Source organism: Lingula anatina, chromosome 5 (assembly GCF_051362555.1).
Source record: "Lingula anatina isolate TDL-2025a chromosome 5, LinAna3.0, whole genome shotgun sequence".
NCBI lineage: Eukaryota > Metazoa > Brachiopoda > Lingulata > Lingulida > Lingulidae > Lingula > Lingula anatina.
In genome coordinates this window covers 18,662,826-18,680,419 of record NC_141771.1, presented here as the reverse complement: position 1 = coordinate 18,680,419, position 17,594 = coordinate 18,662,826, and the positions used below count along the sequence as shown (strand labels likewise).

The 17,594-nt window shown below is 35.2% G+C and overlaps 1 protein-coding gene across 1 annotated transcript in view; it reads left to right on the top strand.

The window, feature by feature from the left end:
• LOC106171289 (adenylate cyclase type 5) overlaps positions 1-17,594 on the top strand; it is a 57,250-nt gene that overhangs the window by 28,263 nt on the left and 11,393 nt on the right. Inside the window, exons 3-11 of the mRNA XM_087013206.1 lie at positions 433-582; positions 8,342-8,463; positions 12,495-12,734; positions 13,158-13,319; positions 14,852-14,999; positions 15,410-15,522; positions 15,832-15,988; positions 16,591-16,688; positions 17,040-17,124. Coding sequence (XP_086869332.1) covers positions 433-582; positions 8,342-8,463; positions 12,495-12,734; positions 13,158-13,319; positions 14,852-14,999; positions 15,410-15,522; positions 15,832-15,988; positions 16,591-16,688; positions 17,040-17,124 — 1,275 coding nt within the window. The remainder of the gene's footprint in view (positions 1-432; positions 583-8,341; positions 8,464-12,494; positions 12,735-13,157; positions 13,320-14,851; positions 15,000-15,409; positions 15,523-15,831; positions 15,989-16,590; positions 16,689-17,039; positions 17,125-17,594) is intronic.

Here is a 17,594-nt window from a genome sequence, read left to right as displayed (position 1 = left end):
ACTGAATAAAATGGACATTCTCTTTTTTTCCAATGTCTTGTTAATTATCATCACCAGCATTTCTGTATTCTACACTCAATGCCAAGTAGAGGCCTTTCATTCATTTAAGCTGATTGCACTCGGTGAGACCACCCACAGAGTTGGATCTATCTATGTAGACTGCAGGTGTCAATGGGAATTGGAAACCTTGTTCGACTTGGAGTTTAGCTGTATAAAAATAAACTTATATAATAGTTAAGTTTGTTAATGTGCATGTTGTGCTTGGTTTAATTATTATCAATATTATATACATTACAGTGGCATGTGCTTTTGCATTTGATTGAATTTCCTCAGTACAATGTGACGTAGGGTTATTTTGTAGATTTTGTTTTAACTGTGCTGTTGGAAAATTCTCTCATGATTAAATTTAATCTTTCACTTTGACAATTTTAGGTAGTTGCCAATGTATTCCTGTACATCTGTGTGAATATTGCCGGGGTCTTCACTCACTACCCCACGGAGGCCGCTCAGCGCCAAGCGTTCTTAGAGACTAGACGATGTATCGAGGCACGTTTGAAGACACAACGGGAAAACCAACAGCAGGTAATGACACGAGAAATAGTTTTTTTATTGACATTTTGCAGCACGTGTATCAATTTTGTTTTGCTTGAGGTGAACCAGAGATAGCTGTAAGAGTCACAGAACCATGATATTACATTCTGGCCTCACGTGAACAATAACAGATAAAAAGATGAAATTTTTCAGTATATTAATTGAAATATCTTACTTGATTTGAATGTATTAATGAAAAAAAAATGTTACCTTTTTGAAGTGGTGTATATTGAGATTAATGACCCCTTCTTTGCCACACGCGTTCTGGGAAATTCTTGCCTAGGGATTAATGGGTTCTAAGAAAAAGAATCTTTGTTTTCTGCAAAGGTGACTTTTCTTCATTTGTTGAGCTTCTACTGCACCTGTTTGGTGAAAAAAGTTCTATTCTGGGAAAGATATTGGGTCAATTTCCTGTAAAAAAAAAAAAGGAAAACCAATAATGAGAATTTTAGTGCATCTTCAGGGGTGGATTTAGGCCGTCTTCTGAGTCTTCCGGAAGATGGTCAGATTTTCAAGTTTACACTGACGGTATTTAATTTTCTCTGATGGAAGATGATCAAAAAGTGGAGGATGGATCAACAAAGATGATTTGGAAGACTGTCAGAAAATAGCTTTGGATCGGCCCCTGATCTTTTCACCCGCGCACCCAAGGAAACTCATAATACACTTGTTTTAAAGCAGATGCACTGGCTCCCTGTTAGAGAATCCCCGTAATCGAGTTCTGTTATATATATATATATATATATATATATATATATATATATATATATATATATATATATATATATATATATATATATATATGTATGTACAGTAGGACTGCACATGCTGGTACATTTCTTTGACTATCATGAAATGTACATAAACAGAAGGGATAAAATTGGAAGATAAAGTCGCTCATTTGAAAAAGAGAAACTGGAGTTCTAAAAGAAATGGAAATGGAAATGAGCTAGATAGAAAGACAATTAAGTAAATTTTGTTTAACTTATTTATCAGAGAGAAATTTATTTTCACACTTCACAAATAAAGATGAAATAATGTATGGACAAAATGACCTGTTCCCAAAACAGATTAACAAAAAGAAATAAATGAATGTTTCACACAGTCACCATGAAGGAAAGTCACATCACAAAATCCAGTAACTTGAAACAAATGAATAAAATTCTGATGTATTGTAGTCATGTTACAAAAGGCATAATCCACTTAATTCACAAAGAATCTTTTATGCATGAATGAATGTGGTTCACTGGAAAATTGATAACTTTAGTTAAATTAAGTAAATGATCCGAAGGCTCTTTTTTCTGTATAAGGGGCCATTCAGAACAAAAGGAGCTGAGTGCTAGCTGGTCCACAGCCTGCATCGTCCCTACAGGGGCACAGTAATTAAATCTTGGCTCAATTCGACAGGTTGAGGGACGATGCGTGGGTAGGTGTGTGAGAGGCAGAGAGACCATTACAGGATTAAGTGGTCTTCATTTTATGTAGGTTCGCCATATTTAGGCCATGGACCAGCTAGCACTCGACTCTTCTCATTCTGAATGGTCCCTAAGATTTTGTTACTTATGAGCACATATGTTAGCACATGCATGCATAGGCAGATAGAATAGAAAAGAAACATATGCATATGAAATTCCCATACATATTGTAAAACATACAAACATGCACTGAGAGAGAGAGAGAGAGAGAGAGAGAGAATTAAGGTTTACATGGGCCTAGATGATAGAGAGCATTACTTGCATCAGTTGAATTGCAAATTTGATAGCTATTATTCAGTTTTTTTATCTTGAATTAAGCCATTGGGAAGTTATTCAAGCATATGCAAGATAACCTGAGAAGAAGATTGATACATGGCCATTAATTTGTACAAGATAATTTGCAGAGAATTCAGTTTTTTTCCCTTTTTTACTGTCTGTATGAGTGTCTCTTGTCGGTGCTTAAGTCAATGACATGCAACATTACCACTTCATAACCCTTGCAGGTGTTTCACTATATATATATTTTTTTTTTTACGAATCTATTTAATTCTTATTTCTTTATCTGGAAAGGTTTACTCCAATTAATGCAGTGCTTCAATTCAGTTCTGATTATTATGCCTATGTCCTCAGCCTTTTGTTAAGTTTTCTTAATTTATATTTGATATCAACTTCTTAGCTTCCACAGAATCATAGAATTCCAAGACTTGTTCAATGCTTTTGTTAGGCCCTTTGGCAGCCACAAGATTTACGGCAGATCATGATCAAAAGCTCAGATAAAAAAAAAAACAGACGTGTTAAGGCAATGGCAACATTGTTATTTTCATCATTTTACAATGTTTGGAAATAGATATTTTGGCAAATGGATAAATATTTTTATTCAGGTTCCAGCGAATTCCTATAAACCTTTGAATTTTAGAGTTCACCCTCTAAGAATTATACCTATTAGCTTCTGGAAATGACATTTTTTTGAGTGCCTGGGATCTGCATACATGTAGATTAGAAAACCGAGAAATGCATTTTCCACGTTATTGCCAGCATTTTCATTTTTTGAAGCCACAAAAAAGGGGACAAATTGTTTTGCACTGATGAATTAAGTGTAGTTAATATTTATTTCCCCCCCCCCCCCCCCCGGCTACGGGCCTTTCTTGAATATCATTTTTCCATGAAATTTTACCATTATGATAATGGATCTAAGATTGTTCTTATATATAGAGAGAAGGTTGCATGCATGTACAAAGTTCTTTTTTAACCTGAATATAAAAGTTAAAGGCCCCATTCAGAACTAATGATCCAAGTACTAATTAACTGATCTGCTGACTATAAATATGACCGACCAAACTTCTTTAGAGATGCTGCTGATTCCCGATGGTTTCCCAGACTTCACGTGCACCATTAAATGGATTAAATCTCGGTTCTGAGGTTTAATTGCTAGGCCCTCACAGTAATGGTGCGTGTGGAGGTGGAGAAACCATCGGGAATCGGCGGCATCTCTTTTGAAGTGTGGTCGGATATTGATATTGAATGCAATCAAAATGAAAGAATAATACACCTCTTGATTTCAATGCCAAAGTCACCAGCTTTTCAGTTATTTACTCAATGCCAAGAGGCACATTCAGGAACGGACCCAAAGATATTTTCTGACAGTCTTCCAAATTATCTTTGTTGATTCATCCTTCATTTTTGACCATGTTCTGGCAGACGAAATTAGATACCCATCAATGTAAACTTGAAAAACTGACCGTCTTCCGGAAGACCCAGAAGACGGCCTTAATCCGCCCCTGACGTTTGTTTATCTGTTTGCATTCAGCAAAGATCCCCACAGAGTCGGGTCGATCTCTATAGAATGATTATTTTATTGGGAATGAGCCCTATTATATTAATTCGAGTGCTGTTTGAACCAGGTGGAGTGTATCAAAGAAGGCATTGAGTGCAAATGGGAGAAATCTGCATGATGTGTAATTCATTGGTGCGTGGTTACTCATTCAATATTATAAACATGAAATTTTTAGTTTGTGGTAAGATTACATCAGTAAAATTAATCTCAGGATTTACCTTTGTACATGCAGTTGTATAGGAGTTGAAGATTTGTGGTCTCAGACATGCTATTACAGATAATTTATGAAGCCATAGGCCCCATTTAGAATTCGCTAATAGACAATGAAGCTTTCTAGTGGGCTGCCCATATTTGACCCATGGAATAGTTAGTCCCCTATTCTGAATGGGGCCATAATTAAAGTGTTTGCCAGGGATCTGTTTCATGTAGTTTTTAAAATCCAAGTTAAACCAGTCGTTGGTCTAAAAGTGTTATACAAGAGATTATTAAGGGTGGTCAAGTTATTGTGACCATGAGTAAAAATTATTTGTATAATCACAGTAGCTTAATGCTGCATGGGCTTAGTTTTAAAGACCAAATGGTAGAACAATTAAAGCAAAATGAGGCAGGCAGCCTTTAAGTCTAAACACGGCTTAAATTCATTGTCACTGTGGTCTTTGGGACCATTCCCAAACCCTAATGTACTGGCTGGATTGTTGTAACTCCTCAGATAGTCTCCCTAAATTCCATTCAATTTAAGCGCTTAAATGTCTGCCATGCCCCCTCTTAACATGAAGTACTTGGTAAAGTCGGAAAAACTTTGTGGTCCACGATGTTGTTCATGTTGTTTTTTTGAGGGGGGGGGGGGGGGGGCTGCCAGACAATTAAGCTGCTTACGTTGTCTGCACCTTAGCGAGAATCGCTGCTGAGAAAGGTCGATCCTGCTAATACAATAAGGTTATGGGAACGTAGTCTGTGCTAAGACCAATTTATAAATTCAATATATTTGAAAAGTAAAATTATTTGCTATATTTAATAATTATGTATTTATGTTGGGCGTTAACGGGAGTCACCCTAACAATTTTATGAAAAGGAGTAAAAGAGCGGAACGTAACAGATTGTGAAATGCGTACCGACATACCATGGGCCCAGGGGCCCAACTGGCTCCATGATAAGTTCTGAAAGAGAAATCTGTACACAGCGAGATGTCCGTAATACATCCTCTACATAATTATTAAAGGTGGGAAATTTTAAAAAGCGCCTTCAACTGAAGCCATCAAGTTAAATATTATGGCCCTAGGACTGCGGTACCTTTGTGTTTGTGCAATCCTTATTGAATGTGTCATCCACATGAAATTATGTCTTCATGCAATGCTATCATTATAGGCAAACATATCATTAAGTTACCCGCATTTGGTGCATGAAGTATTACTGGTAATTGAGAACATAGATCGAGTGGAACTGTTACTACATTATCGGCCATCACAGGTGTATTTTTAGCTTCTGTAGGCATTGTTGGCCATAAACGAGAAAATGTGTCTATCAATATTATATTATAAACAACAGTTGCCAGTATTGTTCTCAAGCTGAGACATTGTCTGGCAAAAGATTTGATACAAATAATGGTAATGATTAGTATCAATTATTCACTTTGGCTTGTACTATATATATTTCTACTTTGGAATCCAGCCAGAATGGAAAACGGTTTTAATGCACTGTTTGTCATGTCTTCTGATTGAGGCTGCAATTGTGAATTTTGACTTTCCGTTGTTTCAAGTTTATAGATTATAAACTGAGAAGCCCCTTATTTGGGTATATAATCATTGGTTGATATCACCTCTAGAAGTTGTCTTCCTATAACTCATTATTTTAGCAAAAGAGATTCTGAGAAATAGCCCAGTTCAGAAGAAATATTTCACAGATAGACTCACTTCATCTTCCAGTGCTGTAATTAAGATATATCTCAGTCACTTTATCATTTAATCAGAAGAGTACCATCGCAATTATTCACTTCAATTCCTTGTTGCATTTAATACACTGTTTTCCCTTTCTGCAACAATATCTGATGAGTTCACACAGTGGAATTAATTCAATAAATAATGCATTGTAGCAATTATCTCAAATTTCAAGGAAGATCTCACAGTGCTTAACAATTTTGGTTCTGGTGAAGAAGAATGGATTCTTGATTGCTCTTAATTACCTTGGGCTTTGTTTTGGAGTCGTCAAATTAGCAGTAGACAAAATGACAGATTACAGAATGACTAGAGGGTCCCATTCACATTGAGCGACACGCTCTTGGCGCTACAGTAACTAAGAAAGTGTACATTCATTGAGAGGTTCCTAATGTGAAATTGCATTTCAGGGGGTTTTACTGACTTTTACAGGTTCTCCACAAGTTGCTTCCTACTGTTTTGTTTAAGAAATTATTTGCCCGTATATGTGTCAAGCATGATGGCTCCACTTAGGCGGCTCTCTTACTGTACATGATGGCCAGACTATTACTTTGCTTTTGAAAATTTACCAAAGTCATAATTCCTATGTCTACATATATTTAGCAAAGCTACTCAATATCTTCTCCAATTAGGACCTAAAAACCTATAAAAAAACCCTCTTAAATAAAGGCACTGGATACTGTCTAAGGCCCCATTCCCATAGACACCATTGGTTTGTGTAGATCGCTTCAAATCTGTGGGACTCTTGCTGAGTGCAATCAGCTTTATCTGAGTACACCGATAGTGTCTGTGGGAATGGGGTCATAGTTCCTTCTAAAATGTACAAGAAGATATGGAAGTCTAATTGACCAGTCATTTAGAATTAAATTATTAAATTTAAAATGAAACAAAAACGATAATCCATATATAACCTGAGCAATGAGATTTATGAGTAGTCAAAAAAAAATTTAATTTTTTTTTTGGAGAAAAATTAATTTTGGAATATAAATCTCATATATAGTATACTCAACTTCACCCTTCAATAGGAAAAGGGGGCTAATATGTAGGTGCTAATATAGCAGGTGGTTGCAAGCAAGCATTCACTGTGCAGTTTGAGAAATAACTAGTATGAGTTTTATTAATCCCTAGAAAATTTGAAAATTAACTCATTTTGTGCTCTCTTTGATAATTATGCTTTTTCTAGTGGGACTTTGGAGTTACCGAGCAAAAAAAACCTTCAGACAAGTTCATTGAACCACGTACTGACCTTATACTTGGTAATGTTGTTATTTAATGATAATGGATGTACTTATATATCAGGAATTAATGATCAGCATTAGTTGAAATAAAGTATACCATGATCATTCAAGATTTTTTTTTTCTACAGAAAGATGGCATTACATTTGGTATCACACGAGCGTATGTAACACTGAAGTTGTCTCTTTTAAAAAATCTTCCACAAAATTATTTTGTTGAAACCATTATGAAAGATAAAATGTTAAAGAGAAAGAAGAGAACAGGTTGTTGTGTTTGATTCACACTTTTTTTCAGAAATGCTTACATAAAGAGTGAGTCACTGAATGATATTCAGCAAGCTAGCTATCTTGTTACATGTACCGTGATGTCGTGAATAAGTTCTTACATCCTGGTTTAATTCACGAGATGATGTGGCACTCACCACTGCAAAATTTTGTATCACGCCACCTGCATTATGACATGACTCCACCACATATATCAGTGCTGTCCTTAATTCGGGAACAGAGAGGTATAAATTGTTAAATTTCAATTCATCTGTGGTTGGCGTTACTGTGGAATCATTCCAGAGCTGGGTGTGTTTGAGCAAGGACGTTTAAGTCAATATACATCCTTGGTTTGAGAATCTCTGTATCTTGGCCAAATATCCTTCATTGTAAAATTTATTTCATTGTACAACTATAATCCCATAGGTTGCGATCTTATGAAGGTTATTATTATTATTATTATTATTATTATTATTATTATTATTATTCACCGTCTCTCTCACTCACTCTCTCTCTCTCTCTCTCTCTCTCTCTCTCTCTCTCTCTCTCTCTCTCTCTCTCAATATCAACTTGCCCGTAGTTTCACTTCAGAATCTGTGCCCTGGCAAAAAGCCCTTGGCAATTTTCCTTGCTAATTAAGCCAAAAAGGTCAACAAAAGAACTCCTGACCCTTGCATGCTTGTGCTGGCAGGTTACATCCAGAAGTCCGCTATGCACATTAATAAAATAGAATATCTTTTAGATGTGTATTTTTATTGTTGGGCAAAAACATTCTCTTGAATCCCCAGAATATTTTTCTTTTATTCTGGCACATGATCTGCTATTGCCTTGCATAGTTTGTACTACAAAGGTGAATTCTGAAAGGTAACGACATAGTACATTATACTGACGAAGAAAAGCAAGACAATAAGGTATTTTAATTCTTTTGTCTTTAAAATTATTATTATATATATTATATAATAAACATTGTGTGACTTGGTTCATCATGCAGTATCACTTTTTTATTTTCAGGAAAGGTTACTGTTATCAGTGCTTCCACGCCATGTTGCCATGGAGATGAAGTCGGATATTGCCGGTCAGGTGAAGGATACGATGTTCCATAAAATCTACATACAGCGCCATGAGAATGTTAGGTAATGTCTTTATTGGAACATGCCACATCATTTTGTCTGAGACCTTGGATCTGCAATGTCACAAAACAACTTGCAGAATTTGCTCGAAATTTTCACACGTCTCACTTTTTTCTTTTATTTTTTCAAGATTTACGTACCATTTTGGACCCTCACAAAATATGCTGTCTCACAAATTACTTCAAAACTCTGGAATCAACATACATTTAAATTGACTCTGATAAGAATTTCCTTACAAATAACATGATGAATTCATGTTGTTTAAATCTGAGTAATTACAGTAAGCTAGCCGACTATCAACCTCGGCGCAGGCTCCTACGAATTAAAATAGAGTTGTGTTTCACATAGAATCAAAAAGGTTGTTCATCTGATATCACTCAAACTGAGACCTGGCTCTTGACAGGGGTTTACACTCTCACTGGCTATAGTTAAAGTGATAATAACTCTTCGTTTCTGTCAAAAAATGAATTTTCCTGGAGTAAACAACAATTTTCCCATACTTACCAATGGTTAATGAATCCATTTTTACATTCAAATTTAGTCCCTGGTTTTTTTCTAAAAAGTTTGGTTTTTTGTTAAAAACTCTTAAGAGATTTTAACAGAGTATAGCCATCAATGGAGGTCACGTGGTCTAAAGATAAGCTCACATATCAGAATAATAGCTATAACTGCTGTTTTTGTGGTAAAACAGAATATATTATATTTCTATGAGTTATTCACAATGTTTTTATTGTGAAATATAGATCTCATACAAAGAGTTATTATCCCTTTAAGTAAGTCATTTACACACGTGCATGCACCCATACATATGCACACACACCATGGAGTTGCAATTATTGCAGACCAATCCTTCATGAACTACAGGTCAATATCTCCTGGTAATCTGTATGTAGTCAGCTTTCAAGGCTAGGCAGGCTTAGCATTAAGTTTAACTTAGCAAAAAAAAAAAAAAAAAAAAAGCAGAAAAACAGGACAATTTAAGAAGTTGACTCACTTAACAGATTTAATTATTTATAAATTTCACCTGACAACCAGATTAAACATTGGCTAACCATGTTTCCTGGCCTACCTGTGATACAAAGAGTAAAGTTAAGTATAGCTTTTGCCTATCTGATGTGAAGACACCTTTAGACCTGTTTCCAGTTGAGATTAACCTACCCAACTTCGGCTGACTCGATCATCTCAGGCTATCAGGTCATCAGGCCATCCTTGAATTCACTGCATGAATCCAAGTCAAACAACCATTGTCTCACCTAATAAGCCTATGTGATGGTAGTCTGGAGAGCAAGATGGATTAATTTGTATAAATTTATGATGTTCTCAATAACATAAAGATATAATACTGTGTATGTCAGTCCTTTTATTTTAGTAGTATTTCACACAACGTAACTTTAAAAAAATCTAATACTAGCTAGTCAAGTTGAACACGCATCTCCCTCTTTGAGATTTGAGGCAGTTTGTTGTGAATACAGGTGATTTATCTCAATCTTGTTATATAATATAATCTGCATGAAAGATATTTGAGTGCAGATATATATAAGTGTATTTCAGTATTGATATATACTTGTATGTCTTCGGCTGGTTATGGGGACATGACAGAAATCATACGAGATCATTTTAGAGTAGAATTTACGAGAAATTGAAATATGCCAAGGCATGAACTTTGAAGCTTTATGGTACAGTTTACTTCATTGGTGTGTACGTGATGTTGAAGATATTCACTTTCATTGGATTTGCTGCCTTTTGTGATTTTCTTGTTATTTGGCTAACGGCTTATAATTATATGGGTTGGAATGAGATAGGATGGAAACACGACTGCAGGTGTAGTAATGACTCAGTCTTTTCAATGGGCAAAAATTATCAAAAAAGAAAATATCAATCTTCCAGATACATAATTTTGGAATCGTAAAAATGTTATATATTCTATAAAGCATTTGTGCTGCTTTTACTGTATAGATTAGAACTTTGAGGGTTGTCGGAACTTTTCAGTTTTTTTGGTGTAACTCGATAGGATTGTTCTAGTTTTTAAGAATTTATGATTTAAAAATACATTTTTGTAAAATTCACATTTTTTCCCATATGAAAAGTTTCAGTCACTATGGTAACGGTAACTGCAATTCTTTCACCCCCAGATCAAGTCATGTTGCTGTAGCAAAGTAATTGAATCAGCATGAGCGCAAAGTTGAAGATGTCTCCAAGGCCTCTAAGCTAACTCTCAATATAGTCATAAATAACTATATGCTCGTGGCATCCATGTGTTCATCTGTTTTTTTTTTTTTTTTTTTTTTATGAAAGTTATCTATTTTTTGTTAAAAAATACCAGGCTGCTGCATCAAGATCGCAACAACAGGTAGAGAAATTTGTACTTAAAAAAAGGAGGACCTTATCAGACTAATGTAATGTTTTCATTTGAACAGAATTCAATACATTTATTTTCCTCAGTAATATGATTGAGCATATGTATTCACTAAGATGCCCACGGGTCTCTTTTTCGCAGATTAATTACCCGAGCAGGACTGAGAACCGATAATTAGATCAGCTTATGATAAATCATTAACATTGTTCAGTACCAGTGCATTTAAACATGTAGTCTAATGGCTAGTGTTCAATAAGACCCCATTCAGAATAGGGGACTAACTAGTCCGAGGGTCAAATATGGCGACCCACAACAAAGCTAGCCATCTAATTCGCTTATAGACTCTGAATAAATATCCTGTGGGGAAGTATTCAAGTGGGTCAGCCATATTTGACCCTCGGACTAGTTGGTCCCCTGTTCTGAATGGAGCCTATGACTAGCTGCAGTATTTCAGACTGGAAGGTATGGTATTGACATTCTTGATTATCCGAATTTGAGATGCTGCTCATTAACAAAGTAGTTTTGTTACATGCATATTATATTAGCTGTATTTGACCTTAGCTTCTGGCTTTCGTCCAGTTTTAAATATACAATGTCATTTTAAATAATTCTCCCCTCTCCTGCTGAAAATAAAAAATTAAATTTTACTAAAAGTGACTTCCTCAGATCACAGCTGGGGTGTCTTTAGTCTGCTCTGTTACAAAACTGCATAAAAGACCCCTGTGAGATGATCGGGCAAAGCTAGCAATTTCCTCACCAGGTGTACCCATTGTATTTTAAGATATTCAGGGGCGGATTGAGGCCGTCTTCTGGGTCTTATGGAAGATGGTCAGAGTTTCAAGTTTACATTGACGGGTATCTTATTTTTTCTCTCAGATGACGGTCAAAAATACAGGATGGATCAACAAAGATAATTTAGAAGACTGTCAGAAAATAGCTCTGGATCCTCCCCTGATATTCCATCAGTTTTGCGCTTCGTCATTTAAGTGTTCCTGCTTGAGGTGACTTCCATTCTTGCCACCAACATTCGTCATCATCATTATTATCAAGAACAGTTGGGTCATAGCCATGGCATTCCTGCCCAACTGTGTCTCAACTGTCTTTGTTTTTCTTCTATTCTTCCGAACATTTTGTGAGTGGTTATAATATTCACCCGCCCCCCCCCCCTCCCGCACGCTTAAAAAAAAAAAAAAGAAAAAAAAAAGCATAGGAAAAAGAAAAAAATCCATCAAAGCAGTATGATTGAGGGTCTGCATGGTTAACAGCAAGTGATGACCCTTGGTTCAGAACTGGTTTGTACTGTTGCCACCTTCAGGCACAGGAATAAGGATTAGTCATCATGTTTGTGGTTTCAGACTGCTCACAGCCATTGTTTGTCTAATTAATAAAAACCTAATCCATGTGATTTCTGCCCAGGGTTATTATTAATGATGAGTGCATTTGCAGGGAACTAAATGCCTGTACTTTTCTGTCGGCTGTGCTGGATAAATTCTTTTTTTAGTATTTGTGATCTATTTCTTTGCCCTGCAATTATATAGTGACAGACATTGTCAGTCAAAAATATGTTTATATGATATATGTAATATCCAAAATCGGATTTATACTATCTCGAATAGATGTTCACAATATGTAAATTGATTGTTATATACATGTATTATGATACCTTCTTATTTTTCAGCATCCTCTTTGCGGACATCTGTGGTTTTACAGAGCTCTCGGGCAAGTGCACGCCTCAGGAGTTGGTAGAGCTTCTCAACGAACTATTTGCGCGGTTTGATCGCCTGGCCCAAGAAAACCACTGCCTCCGCATTAAGATTCTCGGTGACTGTTATTACTGTGTCAGCGGACTGCCTGAGTCCCGCCCTGACCACGCTCAGTGTTGTGTGGAGATGGGACTGGACATGATTGATGCAATTAGGTAATAAAAAAAGAAAAAATTTAGTTTATTTTTTCAGTGTTTCGAGAGATATTTTAAGTGTACTCTGCACGTATACATGCATGCGTGCAGTCACACTGCATCACCTTAGAAAACCAGTAAGACAATTACATTTAGAAACAAATAATTGTCTTTTTGTAATTAAAAGATGACATAAAATGGAAACTAAAAAAAATTAATTTAGAGATAAATGTAACTCAATTAGATATGTAAGAATGAATAATTTTGAAGATATTAACTGCAAAGAAAGATACTCAAAAGGAACATTAAACAAATGCCTCGTTTATCAGTTTTTTTTATATCCATATTTCTAAGATGCTATCATTTGAATGGCTGAATAAAATCTGCGTTTATCATGATGTCATGATATAATTCATCACCATATTCATCACCATATTTTCCCAGATTGGTGCGAGAGATGACTGGTGTTGAACGGCTGAACATGAGGGTAGGAATCCACACCGGGCGCGTCCACTGTGGGGTTCTGGGATTGAAAAAATGGCAGTATGATGTCTGGTCCAATGACGTAACATTGGCCAATGCAATGGAGAGTGGAGGAATCCCTGGGTAAGTACCAATAAAATTTTGATAAGTAAATAAAACAGTTGATCTCTCTGAAAATACAATGTTGTTCATAAACAGTCCTGAAAATGGCTTTATAAAGTTCTATAAAGAGCATTATGAATTATCTTAATTGAGTTGCCAAAAAATCTTCATGAAAAATAATTATTAATTCACAGGAAGTGTTAAGCCTGGGATTTTCCAAAAACGGCTTGGATGTAAATCGAGAATTTTTTGGGCATTTTTCCAACTGTTTGGTCCAATCAACATTAATCTGGTTAACTGGTCATGTAGTGTGTGCATGCTTGTGTGTTGTGGGTGGGGGGGGGCTCCATTTAGATAACTGTCTTTTGTATAAAAAAAAAAATATTATGTTGTCAGTCTCTCAAAAAAGCACAATACAGTATATCGCAAACCGTAAAAAGGTCCTAATTAAAACAGTGTAGAACATAAAACCAGTTTTGATCCAGATTAGACTTTTTCAAACAAAATAAATAGCAATAATATTGTAATCCACACTTAGCTTCATGGGAATTGAATCAGAACTCCTCAGAAAAAGATCAGTTTGGAATGTTTCAGTATCATATTTATGGAACATGTCAGTGCTTTGCTTATAATTCATCTGACTTCATCAAATCATTTTTCCTGGCAAGCTGATGAAGCTTCCTTTGCATAAGGGATTGATGTTATATTTAGCATAATCCAGCATTAGACCCGAGTCTTTTACATCATTGTATTGACTTTTTAACCTTTTTCATCTGGTTGGTCGTAATGTAATCTGAGATTTCTCGTTAACTTGATGGAGTTTGGAAATCCTCCACACAAAGGGGGTGTCATTTGTGGAGCATCAGATTGATGATTGTATGGGTCTGTATACAATGACTACAGTCAGTGTGGAGATACATAAACCTATGTGGCTCTCAAATAATACTGGGCCAAGGAACATTTGTGTTTTGTTTTTGATTTCAGCTTTGTTTGAATTTTTTTATTGGCATTCCTTTGGTAACAAAGAAATTAATAAAAAATAGACTGGTTGGATGTGTGAACCAGTGGGCTATAACAAATATGATTTTTATACTGCTATAATATTCTAAATGATTTTGTCACTTTTAAGATATTTTCTCCCTCATAATACTTTGCATTTCAATGGAAATGTTTAGAGAATGAATTAATTCTATGTGTATGTGAGTTTGGTTGAGAACTAGGATTGGAAAAACTTGTAATGGAAGCTAACTCTTATTCAGGGTTGGAAGGAGTGCTGATGAGGGGAGGGGGCTTTTCTGGGATGAATCCATTTTATTTGAGGGTATTCAAATATACACTTTGTATTCTTCATTTCTGCTATTTATTATATGCTGTGAAAACAATTTATGAACTGAAGTCCATACCCTAGTCCAAATTTTTATAAAGCTATTCCTAAGATTTAAAGCTATTGAGGAAATCCTTGGATATTTTTAAAATCACCTTTACATATATACTACGTGAGAAATCACATAAAGTGCAGTAATGTAACTTGATTGATATCATTTTTTCATCAGACGTGTGCATGTGACGGAAGTGACACTGCTGTACCTTAATGACGACTACGAGGTGGAGTCGGGGCAAGGGGATGAAAGAAATGCGTATATAAAGGAACAGAAAATTAACACATACTTAGTGATAGAACCCATGGATAGGAATTTTCAGGTAAAAGGAAACTGCTTTCTATTTTTAACTGTAAGTCATTGTCAGTGTCTATATAGTTTATTTGAGGTGAATTAATTGGTGATCTTGGATTGTAGAGTGCAGTAAGGTTGTTTGTTCAGCTCCTAGTTGTCTGATACCAAAGACTTACAATTCCTCATGTGACCCAATACATATATAGTAATAACCATTGTCAGAAGAAATAACTTCTATCTACATGTTAATTGTTACTAGTAAGAAAGATCTAGAAACCCACTTATGAAAATACTCCCTAGTTTTACTGACTTCAATGAAACTGCAAAAATTATATGATTACTTCAGTTATGAAATGTTGTTGAAATATCCCAGTGGAAATAATTCTAGTTGTAATTAAATGTGTGATATCTTTGTATGTGTTTTTTTCTATTTTTAAGACAAAAAGTCCCAGTCCTGGAAAGTTGAATGATAAGAAGTCTGTTGATAATGGACTGAGTAAGGAAATGAGGCGTCTTGGAGCATATGACTCGCAAACAAATATCCATAACAAGTAAGTGTATAAACCACCACAAAAGCCATAATATTTTATATTTATGAAGAATGTTTTGCTTATACCTTTCAGTATATATTTTTGACCCTCATATTTAATGCTTTTCCCCTATGAACTTTTTAATTAGTCCAAGGTTTTCAAACCAACTCATATTAACCATTGAATTGTACTGTTTCACAGAAATGTTTCTGTGCCCATACTATTTTATTCGTGGCATTTAGCTTCCACACTAACCAATAACATTCCCTCTACCATTGGGCATGGCTTTTTACTTTTATACTAACCAATGATAATCTCCCTACCATTTAGGCTTGGGTTTGGTGAGCAGAAGAGCAGCAAGAGCCCTGAAGAAGAGGTCAATGAATACCTGAGTCGTGCTATTGATGCTCGGAGTATTGACCGCTTGCGATCAGAGCATGTGAAACGTATTCTTCTTACATTCCGTAAACCTGAACTGGAGGAAAAGGTGTGCCCACTAACTGCAGTAGAATGAATGGCCAAAGATAGATAGATATCATAACTGTATTTTTATGACTTCAACATATTAGTGTAACTTTTTATTTTAAAATTACATGCTTGTGCATTAAAAGATTCAGCTTTTGGGGTGAAAATTAAGCAATCGAATTTGAACAAAGGCACTCAAACTGAATTGTGATTTCATTCTGCAAATCAACAAACAGACATAAACACTATGTGGGGTTAATATTCGAGATCTAGAAAAATTAATACAGTTGTAAAAATTATAAATCCATAGTATAGTATTCTTATGGTATTCTCAGTTTCATTCCTACCACTCTGTATGTATGTGTAGGGCATGTGATGTTCATTTAATCAGCTTATAAAATTCTTTTCTAACATGTAAACGTATTAGAGGGTATTTTCTTCTTCTTCCTCTCTCTCTCTCTCTCTCTCTCTCTCTCTCTCTCTCTCTCTCTCTCTCTCTCTCATGTGCATGCAGATTGGAGAGAGAAAGAGAGGTAATAAAACAGACACATAGATGCAGGTACATGTGAGTGCTGTATATATCTTCAGTCAATATTCAGTATAAATTTTTTTCTAATTTTCTAGTATTCTCGTGTGCGTGACACAATGTTTACCTCCCATATGGGCTGTGCCCTGGCCATGGTGATCTGTATATGCTTGGCACAAGTGACAATTGTTCCAAGGTGGGTGCAGGAGGTATAGGAATATGTATATTTGCAATATATATATCAGTACGTATAGGTATATGTTAAATATGGGAAAGGTGAGATAAAAATAATATGTATATGAAAATTCAAAGGTAACAATTACTGGAAGAATTAAAGCATTTGGGAGAGATACGTAACTTTAAAAACCTTGATATAAATATACTTTTTTGTACCAAATGTGTGCATTTGCATTTAAATATGTAATAGCTTAAAGAAACCATTTTTTGTTTGAAATTAAATATTTAATCTTTGTATGGCATGTGCTTCTTATGTGAGTAGATTACAGATTTTTAACTTTAAATCTATAACTTTTCTTTTTTTTTCTAGCTCTTCACTTATGACCGTTGTCTTTCTTATTTGTGTCTTCTTGCTTGTGTGTCTTACCCTAATGGTAGCAGCTGAACACATCAAGGTATGTCATAACAATCCCAATCAACAAAATCAAATGTAACAACACTAGGTATAGCCCAACTAACACAATCAACACAATCAGATGTAACAACAGAAAGTACTTCACAACTAACACAATCAACACAATCAGATGTTACAACACAAGGTATAGCACAACTAATACAATCAACACAACCAGATGTGACAACAGAAAGTACTTCACAACTAACACAATCAACATAATCAGATGTTATTACACATGAAGGTATAGCACAGCTTATGCAATTAATATAATCAAATATTACAACACAAAAAGATATCACAACCACTACAATAACACAGCCTTGAGACTATACTGTCAAATGCTGTCACCTTTTTCAGAGTGATTAACAGTTTTGTTATAAAATGGAAGGAAATATACGTCAAAATAATATCATGTGACAATATTTAATTTAGATATTATATGATGTAAAAAAATGACTTTTGACTGAT